Below are 16,939 nucleotides of genomic sequence, written 5' to 3' on the forward strand. Positions count from 1 at the left end.
CTGCTAAAATACTAACTGAGCAATGGAAACCAAGTGGAATTGAAGAAAAATCCCAAACCAAAAACACCACCAAAAACCCTCCACAAACAAAATGATGCCTGCATGGAGCACTAGTAGTAAAAGTTTATGGTGAACTTCAGGAGTCTGGCATGGATAAACCCAGTTTAATTTGTGTCTAGCTGCTGCCTCTCAGCAAGCTATTTAGTTAAAAGATTAATTTAGAATTGTCTGTAGAAAACTCCTCTGCACAGTCTGTGTTGTTTTGGAGTGCTCTTTCCAGCCTGTGATTTCTGAATTGCCTCTCTGGATCTAAGCAGGGCTGGAAGGGTTTGAAGTGAGTCAGAGTTGCCCTTCGTGGGTTGGTGTGCTTGGGGCTTCTCCCCTGCCAGGGGATGGCAACAGCTCTCCAGTGCTCCAGGCAGCTTCATGAGAGACTTTATTCCAAAGTTACTAACAAAGGAGAAGGGAAAGAGGGGCTCCTGTCCCAGGGAAGGTGTCTGGGAATCCTGCAGAGAAGGGACTGCAGCCCCTGAGCTGTTTGTGGCAGCGAGTGGAGCTGATGGGTGATGTGGAGATGATGGATGGTGTCAAACTTTCACTCCCTGGCAATTTCTCATGTCCCAGTAAAAACACTCACAGCTAATTTAAGACAGACTTAAATCAATCTTTTACCATCATCATTTGTTTTCAAGAGAGAGTGAGCAATTTACTGTCTGTGCTTCCTAAGAGATTCCAAAAATAATTTCAAGTGGAGGTTTTGCTGGACTCAGAGAAACCAGTGATCCACCTGCTGTAATCCCAGCAATGCAAAGATCAATGAAATGTGCCTGAACACGTGGGCTGATGGAGCTGGACCTGGCTGAGGGACTGGGAGAGCTCTGATGCTCTTTCTGCTCATCACTTTTATTCTCTGTCCCCTGCTCCAGCCCCTCTGGCAGTGCTTTCAGGCAGATCCTCACGGCTCCCACCAGCTCTCAGGAGGGAAAAGCAGGACCAAGTAGTGCCTGAAGGATTTGAGGGGGGTTAAAAGAGTAAATCAGGGAGGGGAGAGCTGGTGGTGTGAAGAGGAGGAGTTACTGTGGGCAATGTGTTCTGCTGGGGCTCAGGGTGGGGCAGCAGGAGCTCACATCCTCACCAGCTCTGAGTCACCTCAGACACTTTCTGGTGCTTCCACTCTTGACAGAACATAGATTTCTTCTCTTTTTGTCAAGCTGTGCAATGGGAAGGAAAGAGCCATCTTCTGCTGTGGGCACATGTGGGGAATTGGTTGTTCAGCTTCCAAAAACACAGATTTGTCAAATCGATTTGCTCCTTGGAGCCCTTTTCCAGAGCTTCCCTCTCATGGATTTGAGCAATGTCACAGGTGATCTCTTTATCTCCCCTCGCTATTTTTTCCCTCTTGGAATCCAAAGGAAGGAAGGGGAACATTTCACTGAGCTCTTTGTTCAGAAATACGTAGATGAGGGGGTTGTAGACGGTGCTGCTCTTGGCAAGGATGGCTGGGACAATGCTGGCTGCAGGGGTGATGAGGCCAGGCTGCCCAAAGGTGGCCATGAGTGCCACAGCTGTGTAGGGCAGCCAGCAGAGGAGGAAACACACCACCATCACCATGATCATCACCACCACCATCACCATCACCATCACCATCATCATCACCATCACCATCACCATCATCATCACCATCACCATCACCATCACCATCACCATCACCATCACCACCATCACCATCACCATCACCACCATCACCACCACCATCACCATCACCAGGATGTGCTGCTCCCTGTGCATGCTGCTCACCTGGGTGGGACAGAGACACAGGTCAGGCAGTGTGAAATAAAGTGTAAAGCAAAGCAGTTCAGGTGACACTGCCTGCTCTGGGGACACTGGGGGTGCCTGGGAGCTCCTGGGGTGGCTGCACTAAGGGCAGGGCTGGCAGTGTCCCCTGAAGTGGCCTGGCTGCAGAGGAGCTGCCCGGCGTGGGCAGGGCTGCTGTGTGCTCAGTGTCCCTGACAGCTGGGCTCTGGTGCCTTCCTGGGCCACCTAAAACCAGAGGCCAGACAAAATCAAGGGAATAAAAAGCAGTTACATTTAATGAAGGGCCTTCAGGTACATTTAGGGCAGACAAATTTCCCCAAAAATGGATGATGGATCACAGGTTTTCACACTTTTATCAGTTTGGTCCATTTGCACATTGGGGGTTCATTTTCCAATTCCAGCTTCAGGTAATGAACTCATTTACCCCAAGTTTGCTGCCCCAACTCCCTTTTGTTTCCATCTCTCAGCCTGAGGCAGTGAGGTGTCCTTGATTGCCAGGCCTGGAGAGGAATTGCTGTGTCTGAGCAAAATGGGAAAGCAGCAGCTCACACTGTGTGTGGAGTTTGGAGTTACACACTAAAGAACTGCAGGATTACAGATATGTGAAAAGTATAAAAGCTAAAATCCCAAGGCATCAGCAGCACCAGCAAAAGTGCTCTTCATCTACACCAGCCTTCTCCATTTTAGTCCAAATCCCAGCTTTTAGCTGGAGTGTCCTGGGGAGGAGGAAGGAGAAGGAGGAATGTGCCCTGGTGTGCCCAGGGGAGAGCAGCTCCCAGAGCTCCCAGCACCACTGCCCAGGTCCTGCCAGGAGAGATCCCCAGCAAGGATGAGGTGCCCTGTACCCACTGGGGCAATGAATAACAGGGGGGAGAAAAAACTTCCTCCCCCAAATCCATGGCAAAAGGCAGCACTTGAATTAAAACCATTTACACCACGCTCCTCTTCTGGACCCACACTTACTTGAAAGTAAATCCCCCTGCACATAAACACTGCTGGCCTGTGCCTCAGCCTCGTTTCCTCATTTTCAGTGTGTTTTGAAAACCAGACCTTTTGGTGGCTGCTGTGCAATGCCTGCCCTGAGAAGTGCTGCAGTAAGCAGGAGGAATTAATCATTGCAAGGGGTTTTATGGGGAATCCGCTGGGATGTGTTTGAGTGTTGGAAGTCACCTTGAGACTAATTAAAAAGCCTAACCAAAACTGTTCAAAAAATAGAACATATCTGTAATTGCCTGCTGAGAGAAGTCAAATACCAAGTACTTTATAAATATCTTGTTAATGTGCAAATGAAATCTTTTATGACACTTGTCTGTGATTTAAAAGGAAAAAAAAAAAAGTGGTATTTGCCACTAGGCAAATAAAGTTGTTAATCAAAATATTTCCATTAGTGAGAATTGAATATTTCACTCAGAGCCACCCACAGGCATCAGTAGCTCAGATTTATTCACAGACATCTCAGAGTGAAAGAGATGAAAGAAGATTTATCTTCCTGCATTGTATCTCATGGAGCTGACAAGAATTTTGTACGGCACATTGCCTATGTGTTGGTTTTTTGAGTGTCTGCCACACCTTGGTATTTCACTCAGGCTGTGTGATGAAGCCCAGGCAGCTGGACTGGGGTGGAAACGAGGGTGGAGACAAGAGAGGGGCTGCATTTTGCATTGTGTGTGCTTGGTTTTTTGAGGGCACTGAAAGGCATCAGCACCAGCTGCCAGGGCTCTGAATCCCACACAAATCCCAGTTCCTTTGTGCCTTCCTGAGGTCCTCCTGTCCCCTCCCCACGCCAGGAAACTCCTGGGGCAGGTGGTGGGTGATGGCTCGCATGTGGAGCACCTCAAGGAAAACCAAAAGCTCCTTTTGGTTCTATTGATTTCTATCCATTTCAGAAAAGGAAACCAAACAACCTCTTCCTTCAGATAAGGTCAGAGAGGACAAATGTTGTTCTGGTGTCTTCCAGATGGAAATCAGGCTGGTGTGAGGCTGGGCATGGCAGGAGGGCTCTGGTGTTTAAGAACCTTGAGCTGGGTCCCTGGGAGCTGTGTGATGTTTGCTCCCCACATCTCTGCAGCTCCTGCAGGGTGGCACAGGGTGGCACAGGGAGGACACAGGCACAGAGCTGCTTCTGGCCACTTTTAAAGCCAGTGGTTCACTTCTGCTGCTGCATGTTCCACCTGGGCAGTGCTCCCTTCTCAGGTAAATTCTACCAGGTGTCGCTCTCTTGACTTTTGAAATGTTTTATCCTTTCCTAAAAAAAAAAAAAGGGGAAAGTTTGCAGTTTTCAGACTGCTGATGCCAGGGAATGGCTCCATGGGTAAGCAAGGAAAGGTTTCCATTTCCTTGCCAGCAGCAGGAAATTATTATTTTTATCCTATGAGGCCAGAAAGTTTGAATATCCTCCCACTTTTATAACTCTCCTTGAAGCATTTTTGCTTTCAACTACAAGGCTCCCTTGGTCAGTCAAGGGAACCTGAAATATTCCTATTTTGGCACAGATGCAGAAAACTTCTGCAAAACTAAATCAAACCCAGCAACCTTGAAATGTTGCTGCACCCCATCAGCAGATGGTGACTTGGCTGTAGCACGTCACCGTGGGCTGTGCCTGGCATCACATCACCCTCTGGAGGTGAAAAGCAAAGAGCTGTGTGAAAATGATGCTGATGAATGGTGCTTTCAGTTTAATTTTGTTCTGATAACTCCCAGGAAAGCTCAGAGCAGAAGTCTGGCCCCTGCTTGCCTTTGGCTGCTGGCCCTGGGAATTGGAAAGTCAGGATTGGAAAGTGAGTTCAGGCTGCTCCTGGCTCAGGGTCAGCAATTCCTCTGCAGGGGTTTGGCACAGGAGCACCCTGACCTGCTGTACACTGTCCTTTGCTTCTGCCTTGGGCAAAAGTCTAAAGCTCAATTCTGCCGTGCAAGGAATTTATTTTCAAAATCTCACTATTTCTGTAGGTTTTGGTAGAGAAAACAGCCATGAAAAATGTGCTTTTATAGCCTTTGTGTTTTCTTCACTGGAAATCAAGTCTCTGCTTCTTCTAAAATGATCTTTTCAGTTTCCTAAAATTTCTGGTGCCCCTGTATCACACACACCCTGTATGTTGAATGTGTGGTCCAGGGTACTGAGTTAGCAGGACTGGGGAGCTGGAAGCCCTGGCCCCATCTTTTCATTGCTCTTACAATGGGTTTTTTTCTCTTGCTTCCCATGGGTCCTGATTTTTACTGGCTAAGTTTCTTTATGTTTTCTCCTGCAGAGAAACACAAGGTGGTGATTCAGCCTGCAGAGGTGGTTCATTTGCCTTTTCTTAAATTTCACTGACCATAATTGGGACTGTACACAACCATCCTCCCACTGCAGGAGCAGAAATGCTCAGATAGTGTTTGTGTGGTGTCCCTGGGATGTCACAGGCAGAAGGATGTGGATGAGGGATTAATACAACAAACAGTAAGGAAACAAACAGGTGTAAACAGAGGTCACTGTGGACACAGCAAAGCCCTGGCTGATATTGCTGGCACAGAAAGAACAGGGTCATCACTTCACTGGGAAAGTAAAATCGGTGTTTTCAGCACTGGGTATGGAAATTGCCCCATCACATCCAGGCCTGGGGAGCAGAGCTGAGCCACCAGGGAGGCTGATGAAGCTCCCACAGTGAAGAGCTCCTGAATCTCCAGGCTTACCTGAGAATCTCAGCTGAGTGACTGTGTTTTCAGTCCAAATGAGTTATTGATTTTTCTAGTCAAACATTTCCATTCCCCCTGCCTTTTTCCTGTGCTGTTTTACCTTTTTGTGCCTCAGTTACTGACACACAGTTTGGGTTGCCCTGAGCATCTCCTTGCTCTTGGAACACTTTGGAGAGCTCCACCTCACTTGGCTGTGCCAGGGAAAGGAAACCAGATGACAAATGTGACCATTCATGATGTACCAAATGTGTTCCAAATCCCACAGATGCTTCTGCCTCAGCTTCAAACCTAAATCCAGGGTGTGTTCTTGTGCCTTAATGAGCTGGGTTTGCACCAAAATATCCCAGATTTGCCTGTTCATACAGCAAAGAGGACACCCCCCAGTCTGGTGGGTCCAAACAAAACTTCTGAGCCTCAGGCTGTGCTCCTGGTGCTGCCCTGCACTAAGAGCTGGGTGAAGATTTGCCTCTGCAAATCAGCTCTTCTTTTCCTGTAAATGAAGGCTGTGGAAAACCTCCTGTGGTAAGTGAATGAACAAGAAATGTCAAAGTTGTGAAAAAATGAAATTTAAAATGTTCAAACTGTGGAAATTTGGCCAAAAGCACTAAGGCTGGCTGTAAGCAAAGGAGGGTGGTCTCAGGCTGGCAGGGGACCACGTGCAGGGACCATCCACTGCTGATGGCTCTGTGGAAGATGCTGTTTCAGTGTTAACACAGACCTCAGCCAAAGCTTGTGGGGAGGAGAGAGGAGAGAGGGAAGAAATCCATTTCCATCTGCTGGGCTGATGTCTTTCACCTCTGCTGGGCTGATGTCTTTCACCTCTGCAGCAGTAATTTTTCTCGTTTCTGAGAGGGCTTGGAAGGGGCTAGAGGAGTCAGTGAGGGCCCTGTGGTGTGCAAGGGAGGAGATCTCTGGCTCAGATATCTTTTGAAGTGCTCACAGCATCCTCTCACACCCACCCCTGTCCTCTCAAGGGTGAACCACATGATTTAAGATCAAAATTGAAATCTCAATTCAGTCCCTCGCTGTTATAAACACAGAGGCCTGTAAGGAGAGGTCTTGTAATCACTAAAGGGGGTACTTTTTCATTTCAAACACCAGAATATTAAAATGACTCATCCTGGCTGTTGTTTGCAGAGGTTGGAGCACCGATGCAGCGCTGCTGGGGGTTTGCTGGGCTCTACACGTTCTTCTTAGTCCCTGAGCTCCCTGTAACACAGCCAGGGTGATTCCAGGCTTCCTGTGCAGGGATATTCTTTGGAGTTATGCCTCTGCACAGCCCATCTGTGACTGAGAATGGTTATTAAAACATCTCAGCACCTCTGATGTTCACTCAGGTTTGGTTCCCCTCCTCCTGCATCCTGCACTGATGCTTCAGTCAGCAGTGAGTGTGGTGGGAGTGTGCTCCTCTCCTGGAGAGCAGGGCCCTTCCCCAGGGTTATGTGGGACAGCAGAGCACAGGAGGAGCCAGGGCAGGGCAGCTCAGCCTGCAGGGCACAGCTCTCCCTGCTGTCCTAAGGGAGAGAGCTCTGCAAGGCTCTGCTTCCCTCCTGCTCCGACTCCTCCCACGCTCGGAAGCACCTGCGGAAAAATATTTGTGCTATAGGAGGGAAAAAATAAAAATCACGGCTGCTGTGTTTTCAGCTAGAAAAGTCCTTAACGTGCTCATCAGGGGTGTGACTGCTGCTGGACAATGATGCTGTGGGTATCTCCCCTCCAGCTCTCAGAGAGCCTGAGGACAGTCCAGTCCCTCTTTAAGCAGATCCTCCAGGGAATCACAGTATCCCAAAGGGGTGGAAGCGTTGCCCATTTCTCCAGAGCCTGGCCAGCACCTGGGCTCTGGCCCTCCTTGCACATGTGCTTTCTATTCACATGATGCCTTAGGATTTTAGCTTTTATATTTGTCATGTATCTGTAATCCTGCAGTTCTTTAGTGTGTAACTCCAAACTCCACACACAGTGTGAGCTGCTGCTTTCCCATTTTGCTCAGACACAGCAATTCCTCTCCAGGCCTGGCAATCAAGGACACCTCACTGCCTCAGGCCTGAGAGATGGAAACAAAAGGGAGCTGGGGCAGCAAACTTGGGGTAAATGAGTTCATTCCCTGAAGCTGGAATTGGAAGATGAACCCCCAATGTGCAAATGGACCAAACTGATAAAAGTGTGAAAACCTGTGACCCATCATCCATTTTTGGGTGCAGCCCCTGGGGGGCTTTGTCTGCCCTAAATGTACCTGAAGGCCCCTCAATAAATAGAATTGTTTCATATTCCCTTGATTTTGTCTGGCCTCTGTTTTTGGGTAGCCCCAAGAAGGAGTCACACGTAGGTGTCAGATCTTCAGTGTCCACAGAGAGAAGAGAGAAGAGAGAAGAGAGAAGAGAGAAAAGAGAAGAGAGAAGAGAGAAGAGAGAGAAGAGAGAAGAGAGAAGAGAGAGAAGAGAGAAGAGAGAGAAGAGAGAAGAGAGAGAAGAGAGAGAAGAGAGAGGAGAGAGGAGAGAGGAGAGAGAAGAGAGAAGAGAGAAGAGAGAAGAGAGAAGAGAGAAGAGAGAAGAGAGAAGAGAGAAGAGAGAAGAGAGAAGAGAGAAGAGAGAAGAGAGAAGAGAGAAGAGAGAAGAGAGAAGAGAGAAGAGAGAAGAGAGAGGAGAGAAGAGAGAAGAGTCCTTCAGGCAGCTCTGGGCAGGGGAGCTGCAGCAGAGCCCAACCACGGGAGCTCAGATGAAGAACCAAGCCGAGATCTGGAATGGGCAGAGCTCCTGCTACCGTCTGAGCAGGGAAATACAGAAACATCTCCCAGCAGCCTTTCACTGGCACCGAACACAGCTGGAGCCAAGAGAGACAATTCCTTGGTTATCCCGCACCTGGATTGATCCAAGGTGCATTCCCTCTTCCATCACTGACTTGTGTGGTTCCTGCAGTTCTTCTGGGCTCAGCTGTCTCAAGACTGATTTTCTCTTCCCGGTGTCTGAGGTGTTCCAGTGTTTATCTGTCACAATTTCTGCCTTTGGGAATGTGTGTGCCTCACACACCCAGCTCAGCCTCGGTTCATGGTGGCTATTCATACTCAGGAGTAATGTCATCACCCCTTCCCCTTGATAGCAAAAGATTTTAAACTCATAGAAAATTTGGGGAATTAGAAAGAAAATTAGGCTTGGCAAGCCCTGGGAAAAGTGTTAAAAGTAGGCCCTGGGAAATGTTAGGTCTTGTGCTTGCTAAGATCATGTGAAACTGCACCTGTGTAGTCAGTACATGATAAATGATAGAATTGTTAGATGTGATTAGATATAATTATTGTTTACAGAACATGAGGAACAATGTTAGGGGGCTGGGGGGGATCATGAGAAATCCATGCTAGGGTAAAATCAATGCATAGAATAATGTAAATTTAGAACAATAGAACAATGTAAATTTAATAATTAATATGTAAGTTATATAGAGTATAAAACATGTTCAGCTCAAAACCAAGTGGGGTCAGATTTGGGTCTGTGTACCCCTGACACCCAGAGCTCTTCATAAAGCACTTTCATATAATCATTCTGTGATTCTGTGTTCCTGAACACTAACACCCTTCCTGCCAGTGGGAGGGAATTGCTGGAAAACAATTTCTCCCCCAGTGTCTCCTGCCCATGCTGTACAAAGCCATTACCTCAGAATTAGCAACTTGTTAATTGACATAAAGAAATCAATGTGTAACACATCAAATGTCTCCTTGCTGCACTTTTTTCTTTTCCATAACACTTGGGGGACCAAGGGGGCAGAGTGGAAACCATGGCAAGGTGTTGGCTTTTCCTGCCTGTGATTACTGCTCGAGGTAGATTTGACTCAACCCAGGGCAGGAGTCTGTGCAGAAAAGCAGAATATTGAGCCTTGCACTGATCTGCTTGGATGAACACCAGTCAATGATTTGAAGGCAGGCCCTCAGATTAATTTGTCAAGGAGGTAACAGAAGAGCAGGTTGTCTGTGAATTAAAGGGGAAAAAAGCCCAAGCACACTAATACAGTGACACAAACTGGAATTGATTATATTTGCATTGTGACAAGTCATGTGAGAGGACTCAGCTTGTCAATGGCTCTGACTAATGACTTTCTAACCCCTGTGCTCACAAGATGATTTATCTGTTTCCAGCCAGCATTTCTAAGGTCGCATGTGCTGCCTACAGCTGTTCCAAAACCTGGCAGCAGAATGGGCTCTCCTGCAGGATTCGTGAGTTTTGCCTGTGTGTTGCTTTTGGTGAGCTGGCCATTTCCAGCCAGACCCTGGGATGCAGATCATGTTTGAGCAGGTGGTTTGCCCAGGCAGGTGTTTATTTTACCAGGGCATCTTTACACACCACTCCTGGGCTGTGCAAGGTGATGAAACACAGGAGAGCCCTTCATTCAGGGCATCCCGAGCTCGGGGTGAACACAATGCTGGCTCCCAAGCCCTGGTACTAGAGGAAATTCTAAACTTCTGTTTCTTGGCAGCCCATGAATTGTTTGCACTGCCAAAGCTGTGTTTGAGAGCCCATGTGCACTGTTTCTGCTGCCTGGAGGGGTTTGCAGAAGTTACAGACACGACCAAGCTTTTCAGACCAGCCAGGGGGCTTTGGATGAGGATGAGTCTGTCCCCCTCTGCACGGCCCAGAGGGTTTGTCCTGCTGCAAGCAGCTCTGGAACAGGTTACCCTGACAGCCTGTGCCCCTGCTGTGGCTGCCAGCCCTTCCCAGGGCACTGGGCTCTCAGAGAAAGAGGCAGATTTGCTGTTCTGCTCCTCACAGCTTGCTCAGCTTGGCTGCTGCTTCCATTTCCAAACCTCCATAAATTCTGTCATTCTCCTGAAGTGATCTGGGCTGAGGGATTACAGCTTCCCTGCTGTGGCATGGATCCTGTGAGCTGCTCTGGAGCTGCACACTCAGCTCTAGGGGCAGTAACACGCTCTCCAGGCTCTGCTGACACCACCAAGGCCACCCTAGAGCATCCCTGCTCTCTGCAGCAATCCCCAGCTGGCAGATTTCTGCCTTTCAAGAATGGGACAGGACATGGGGGACACAGCCACCTCCTGCCATCCCCTGGGGCACTGTGGTGAGGCCAAGGAAGCAGAGATGAACCCCCTGACCCAGCTGTGTGCCAGGGCACACCTGCATCGTGCTCCTGATTCCCCAGGAAAGCAGCAGCCCTCTTTTTGCTTCTGCCTGGGCCCTGCACAGTCCTTCACCAGAAGGCTGTGACATCTGTATCAAAACAGAAAGACTTCTCAGAAAGGAGATAATTAAGACTAAAGATGAATGTGATTGGAAACTAGATAGCCCTCATTTTCTAATGGTTGTTTTCAGAATTCAGATTTCTTGTCGACAGTGTGCTGTAATACATCCCAGCTCCTGTGGTACTCACTGGAAATGGCTCAGAGCAAACCCTTCCCTCTGGCCATTCCCTGCAAGCCTCAAACAAGACAGGGGAGGAAAACCAGATCTGCTCTTAGTGGTGAAAATGGCCATCACGTTTAAGGAAACTGTGACCTTGAAGCAATACAGTGGGAATGGGAGCCATTTCCAAGAGTTTAAGCATCCCTGCATATCCCCCGTGATGACAACCAGGGCAGAAATCAGAGCATGGAAATACAAATGTCAAGCAAAAGGATACAATTTGCCATGCCTGGCTGAAAGCAAGCACCCTGATCTCCCAGCACAGTTTCACTCCTGTCAGTGCTGGGGATGATCTCAGTTACAGGCAGGAGCTGAAAGCACCATTAAAGGCTTACAGAGCGTTCCCTGTAATTTAGGATCTCCTAAAAGCACAAATGTCTGTTGTTCAGTTCCTTAAATATTAAGCTGGCATGTGAAGCTTATTTTGTTCTTTTTTTCCTCTCTCTCTTACATACACCAGGGATTTTGCTGCTTCTGCACTTTGCTGCCTTGGGGGATCCTGGGCAGCAGCACAAGCAGCTGGGAGCATCCTGGGGCAGGAACAGGCATGGCACAGGGGATGGGAGGCAGGAGAGAGGCTCTGAGGCTTCTTCCCCTGCACCTTCCCTCCCTCCTGGCTTCCCAAACGAGCCCAGGTGCATCCACAGGACCATCCAGCTCTGACTTTACCCATTCATGGAAAATCCCCCTTCCTGAAAGGATCATTTAGATCCAGACAGAAAAAAATTCGTATTATTTTCTCATGTTTTGGGGTTTCTGCAGGACCAGACAGGAAAGACAGCTCCTGACCTTTAGAGCTGTTGGTAGGAAGGGTCACAGCCCCTGCCAGCACCGTGTCCCTGTTCCACAGCACCGTGGTTCCTGATGGAGCAGCTCAGGTCACTGCAGAGATCCCACTGCTCCCTGCATTCACAGAGAGCTCTGCTAAAGCTGCTGTGCTCTGCTGCTGCCTGAACTGCTGCTCTAACGCACCCTGCCCAATGCCCACAGCTGTCCTGAAAACAGACAGCTCTCCTGAGCCCAAATGTAACATTTTCTGTGGTGGCTGCATCAGTGGGAAGAGGATTTCATGTAAAAACTTGGGCCTCTCAGTGCTGCTGCACAGGTGCAGCTCCAGCAGAAATAAAGGTTCTGCTGGCACTGGAGAGGGCAGAGCCAGGAGAGCTTGTCCAAGCTCTGGGGATCACTCAGCCACGTCAGACAGCACAACCTTTGATAGGAAAGCAGGTTTGCTTGCTGTTTTTTGCCCTTGGAGGAACTTTGGAGAGCCTCTCTTGCAGGCAGGACCTGCTGCAGCCCCAGCTTCTGGGAATACTTTGCAACATCAGCAGCTCTAAAACAGAATTTTTACCTTTAAAAGATGGAAACACACTGAAGTCCTATGAAATCCAGCCCTTGCCTGCACTTAGGGGACTGGTCCATGGTGACGCAGGAGCAGCTGTTCCCAGCAAAGAATTACCAGGGAGGACTGAGCTGGCTTTTGTGGGGAATTAAAGGTATTTGTAACAAGACAATGGGCTGGGGGGGGGGGGGTGTATGGGAATTAATTTAAACATCTCCACTGATTTAATTTGCTTCTGCCCAAAGTCCCTGAGCAATAATAAGCTTAAATTAAATATTTACATCTACAAATATAGCCCACAGAATGATGATCTTTATCTAATTCCCTCTAATCTTTCAGGTGCTCGCTGCACGAGGTGAGCCCGAGCCAGGTCTGGGAACACGGATGGGGCTGGAGCCTGGGGAGGGCTCCCAGGGTGCAGGGACCCAGCTTGGAGGAGTTTAGGGGGTGGATGATCCCTTTGTGCTGGGAGGGAGTCCTTGCCTGCCCACAGGCTGGTCCCCAAGGAGGGGCTGCCACGTTCACCAGTCTCTCCCAGCATCATCACTGGAGCAGCCAGTGCTGGTCCATCGCTCCCCAGGACTTGTGGCTAAAAGCAGATGTTCTTCACAAAGGAGAAAAACCTCTGCACTGGCACTTCCAGCTGCCTGATGGTGTTTGGTACCAAATGTTCCACTGGGGTAGCAATATTTAAAGCTAATATTCCTTATCTTGGCAAAAATAATAAAAGCTCATGGTCATTAAAGGACTGGCTTTGCTTTGTGTCCAGGGTTATCTGCATGTCACGGGTCTCTCTCACAGTTTCTGTTTGTTCAGTTACATCTTCCTGCTTTGCCTGATCCTGCCAGCAGCTTGGTTATATGTGACTATTTTCTTCGCAGCCTATTTTGGCAGGGTTCACTTTTCTGCTTTCAGAAGAGAAGCACTGATCTTCAGAAACCACAGCTCCCACACCGACCATGGCTATCAGCTGCTGCTAATGCTCACCCCTCCATAGCATTCCTGCAGATTTCAATCCTAGGACCAATCTCATCGAGATAGGTCAATCTTTCCTAGTTTTAGTTAGGGGTAATTCAAAGTATCTATTATCTTCACTCTGGAAAACTTCCCTCATTTGTCATGCTGTCATAGGGTTTTAGCTTTTATATTTTTCAGACCCTGTACTGCTTTAGAGTATAACTCTGAGCTCCATGACCTGTCAGCCCCTGTTCTCCCATTTCATTCAGACAAAACAGCTCCTCTGGGCCAGGAACCTAAGGACACCCCACAGCCTCAGGCCCTGAAAGAATAAACAAAAGTGAATTGGGGGAGCAAACTGGGGGTAAATGACTTCATTAGCTGAAGCTGGAATTGGAGCATCAACCCCTGAGATGGAAATGGACCAAACTTGTAATTGCCTGAGAAACTTGTGACCATCTTCCAGCTTGGGTGCAGCCTCTGGGAGGTTTCTGACTGCCCAAGGTGTGCCTGTTGAGGGCCTTCAATAAACACCCACTTTATTCTCTTAACTTTGTCTGGCCTCTGTTCCAGGGAGCCACCCCAAGGCATCAGCTGCAGCTGTACACACCTGAGTATGACCTTTAAAGCCCTGGTAGGCTGGAGCCTGTCACCAGGACAGTCCCAGGAGAGGCAGTCTCCAGGGGTGGCAGCACATCTGACAGCAGAGGAGTTCTAAGGGTGATCGAGGTGATCATCAGCTTCTGCCTGCCTTGGGGTCACAGTCAAAAGGAAGAATCAACTCACCTGTCTGACAGCACAGAGCAGCTTCCCACAGGAACAGACAATGATGGCAAAAGGGATTACGAGGCAAAAGATGAAAAGACAGATGATGTGGGATGCGTTGTTGGCATCCTTGGAATGCCAGTTCACAGAGCAGGTTATCCCTGGTCCTTCAGGCCCATAGCTGCTCCAGCCAAAAAGAGGGGAGAGAGCCCAGAGCAAGGAGTATGTCCAGGATAGGATGATGCCAGTCCATGTTTGCCTGTAGTTGGTGGTGTCAGCCTCTGTTGTTCTGGTCATGGTGCAGTAACGCTCGCACGAAAGCACAGCCAGGGAGATGAGTGAGATGATGCCTGCACCAAAGCAGACACTTGTGTCAGCAAAAATGAATGAATGAAGGCTTTGCTCTATCTCCCCCCAGAATATTTAATATTTCCAATATTTCAAGCTATGGATGAGACTGATGCCACTGGCTTTGGAAACAAGGTGGGCAAGGACTGGCACTGGAGGTGTCCCCCCAAGAGCGAGAGGTGCTGAGGGCCTGACCCCACTCACCAAAAGCTGGGGGTGTTTAAACACCAAAACCAGTCAGTTATAAATGCTGATCAATAATTAAGCACATCTGTCTGAAGGGATATGTGTGTGTGTGTGTGTGTGTGTGTGTGTGTGTGTGTGTGTGTGACCTGCAGCAAAATCCTGGCTTCTCCATCAGATTTGATTCTTGCTGCACCTGTAAAATGTGAGATTCATACCTAGATTTGCCCAAAGTGTGGAGCTGATCTAGTGCTCCTCCACCAGCTCTGAAGTGCAGCCTTCTGAGCCCTTCTTGGGGAAGTGCAGCCCCACAGGGTTTTCATGCTCTGCATAATGAAGAGCTGCAGATGAAACCCTTGTCCTGAAGCCCCCTGTGCCAGCAAGTGCCCCGGTGTGCCCTGCTCAGGGGGGGCAGGCAGCTCCTGAGCCTTTGCAGAGACACTTACTGGGGTACTGCCAGCAGACACCAGTGGGGCAATAAAACCACTGGCAGTAAATCAAAGGCTTCTTTTGCCTGCAGAAACACTGGAGGGGAAGCAGTTTCTCAAGCTGAATTAAGAGTTTGCAGTTTCCCTCCACACACACCTCCCAGGCAGCGTTGTGGAAGTGGTGCTGCAGGTACCAGGGGATGCTGCTGCATGCTGACACACTCCTGCTAAACTTTCCTTGCCAAGTAAAGGTTCCACATGCACACATTTGACTTGTTACCCTGCATCACTTCAAGAGGGAAGGAGATGGCAGCAAACATCCAAACTGCAGCTGCTGCAAACATCTCTTTAGAGGGTGCATAAGCAGTCTCGGTGTCTTTGCTAACATAACGAGGCTGGTTCTGTGCTCCGTTGTCATCCTTTAAAGCCTGTAGAGCTCTTCCTCAGCCGCTGGAAACGCGGTGTGGAGCCTGAATGAGGACTCACACTTAACGCTGCCTGCGGGATTCTGGGCTTTTCCCAGCAAAACAACCACAGAAGCTGGGAGGGAGAGTTTCACCCCAGCCCGGTGCTGCTGGCGTGCCGGGAGTGCACCCGCTCCGTGCTCCGCTCCCCACTCACAGCCCGAGCTTCTCCCGCCTGTGCGCACCGGGGCAGCACCCACCGCACCTGGGGGCTGGCCTGGGCACCCTCTGTGGGGCTGGGCACCCTCTGTGGGGCTGGGCACCCTCGGTGGGGCTGGGAACCCTCTGTGGGGCTGGACTGGGCACCCTCGGTGGGGCTGGGCTGGGCACCCTCTGTGGGACTGGGAACCCTCTGTGGGGCTGGACTGGGCACCCTCGGTGGGGCTGGGCACCCTCTGTGGGGCTGGGAACCCTCTGTGGGGCTGGCCTGGGCACCCTCTGTGGGGCTGGGAACCTTCTGTGGGGCTGGCCTGGGCATTCTCTGTGGGGCTGGGCACCCTCGGTGGGGCTGGGCACCCTCTGTGGGGCTGGGAACCCTCGGTGGGGCTGGGCACCCTCTGTGGGGCTGGGAACCCTCGGTGGGGCTGGGCACCCTCTGTGGGGCTGGGAACCCTCGGTGGGGCTGGGCACCCTCTGTGGGGCTGGGCTGGGCACCTTCTGTGGGGCTGGGAACCCTCTGTGGGGCTGGCCTGGGCACCCTCTGTGGGGCTGGGAACCCTCTGTGGGGCTGGCCTGGGCACCCTCTGTGGGGCTGGGAACCCTCTGTGGGGCTGGCCTGGGCATTCTCTGTGGGGCTGGGCACCCTCGGTGGGGCTGGGCACCCTCGGTGGGGCTGGCCCGTGCCCTCCCGTGTCCTCCCCGGAGCTCCCGGCGCTGTCCCGTCCCCTCCGGGCCGAGCTCTCCGCTGTCCCCGCACCCCCGTGCTCGCTGTCCGGGCCCGGCCGGTCGCACTCACCGCTGAGGGCGGTGTTGAGGCCGTGCCGGGCGCAGGCGGCCCCGGGGCCGGCCCGAGCGGGGTGCCCAGGGCCCAGCCCCGCAGCTCAGGCCGCTGAGCGCGGTGTTGAGCAGCAGCAGCAGCAGCAGGGTGATGGGGAGCGCCAGAACAGCAGCAGCACCAGCAGCTTGCTGCAGAAGCCCGGGCTGCCCACGGAGCCCCGGCACACGGCAGCAGCCAGCCTCCCCGCGGGGCTCGGGCACCGCTGGGCCCGGCCCGGACATCCCCGCAGCCGGCGCCGGGAGCCGGCATCCCCTGGCTGGAGCAGAGCTGGATCCGCGCTGGATCCGAGCTGCATCAGGGCTGGATCCCCGGGATGGATCAGAGCTGGATCCGAGCTGGATCAGAGCTGGATCAGAGCTGGATCCGAGCTGGATCAGAGCTGGATCTGAGCTGGATCCCCGGGCTGGATCCGAGCTGGATCAGAGCCGGATCCGAGCTGGATCCGAGCTGGCTCCGATCTGGATCAGAGCTGGCTCCGAGATGGATCTGAGCTGGATCAGAGCTGGCTCCGAGCTGGCTCCGGGCTGGATCCGGGCTGGATCAGAGCTGGATCCGCGCTGGATCAGAGC

At 50.9% G+C, this 16,939-nt stretch overlaps 1 protein-coding gene across 1 annotated transcript; it reads right to left on the bottom strand.

Moving 5' to 3' along the window:
- Positions 1–643: 643 nt before the first annotated feature.
- Positions 644–16,403, bottom strand: LOC147651186 (opsin-3-like). The gene is made up of 3 exons (XM_086843706.1): positions 16,329–16,403; positions 13,972–14,300; positions 644–1,797 (listed from the first exon to the last, which is right to left on the bottom strand). Exons 2-3 carry the CDS (start codon positions 14,245–14,247, stop codon positions 1,207–1,209), a joined length of 867 nt encoding a protein of 288 aa, XP_086699832.1. The 5' UTR covers positions 14,248–14,300; positions 16,329–16,403; the 3' UTR covers positions 644–1,206.
- Positions 16,404–16,939: the final 536 nt, after the last annotated feature.

Source organism: Cyanistes caeruleus, chromosome 10 (assembly GCF_971803275.1).
Source record: "Cyanistes caeruleus chromosome 10, bCyaCae1.hap1.1, whole genome shotgun sequence".
Taxonomy (NCBI): Eukaryota; Metazoa; Chordata; class Aves; order Passeriformes; family Paridae; genus Cyanistes; species Cyanistes caeruleus.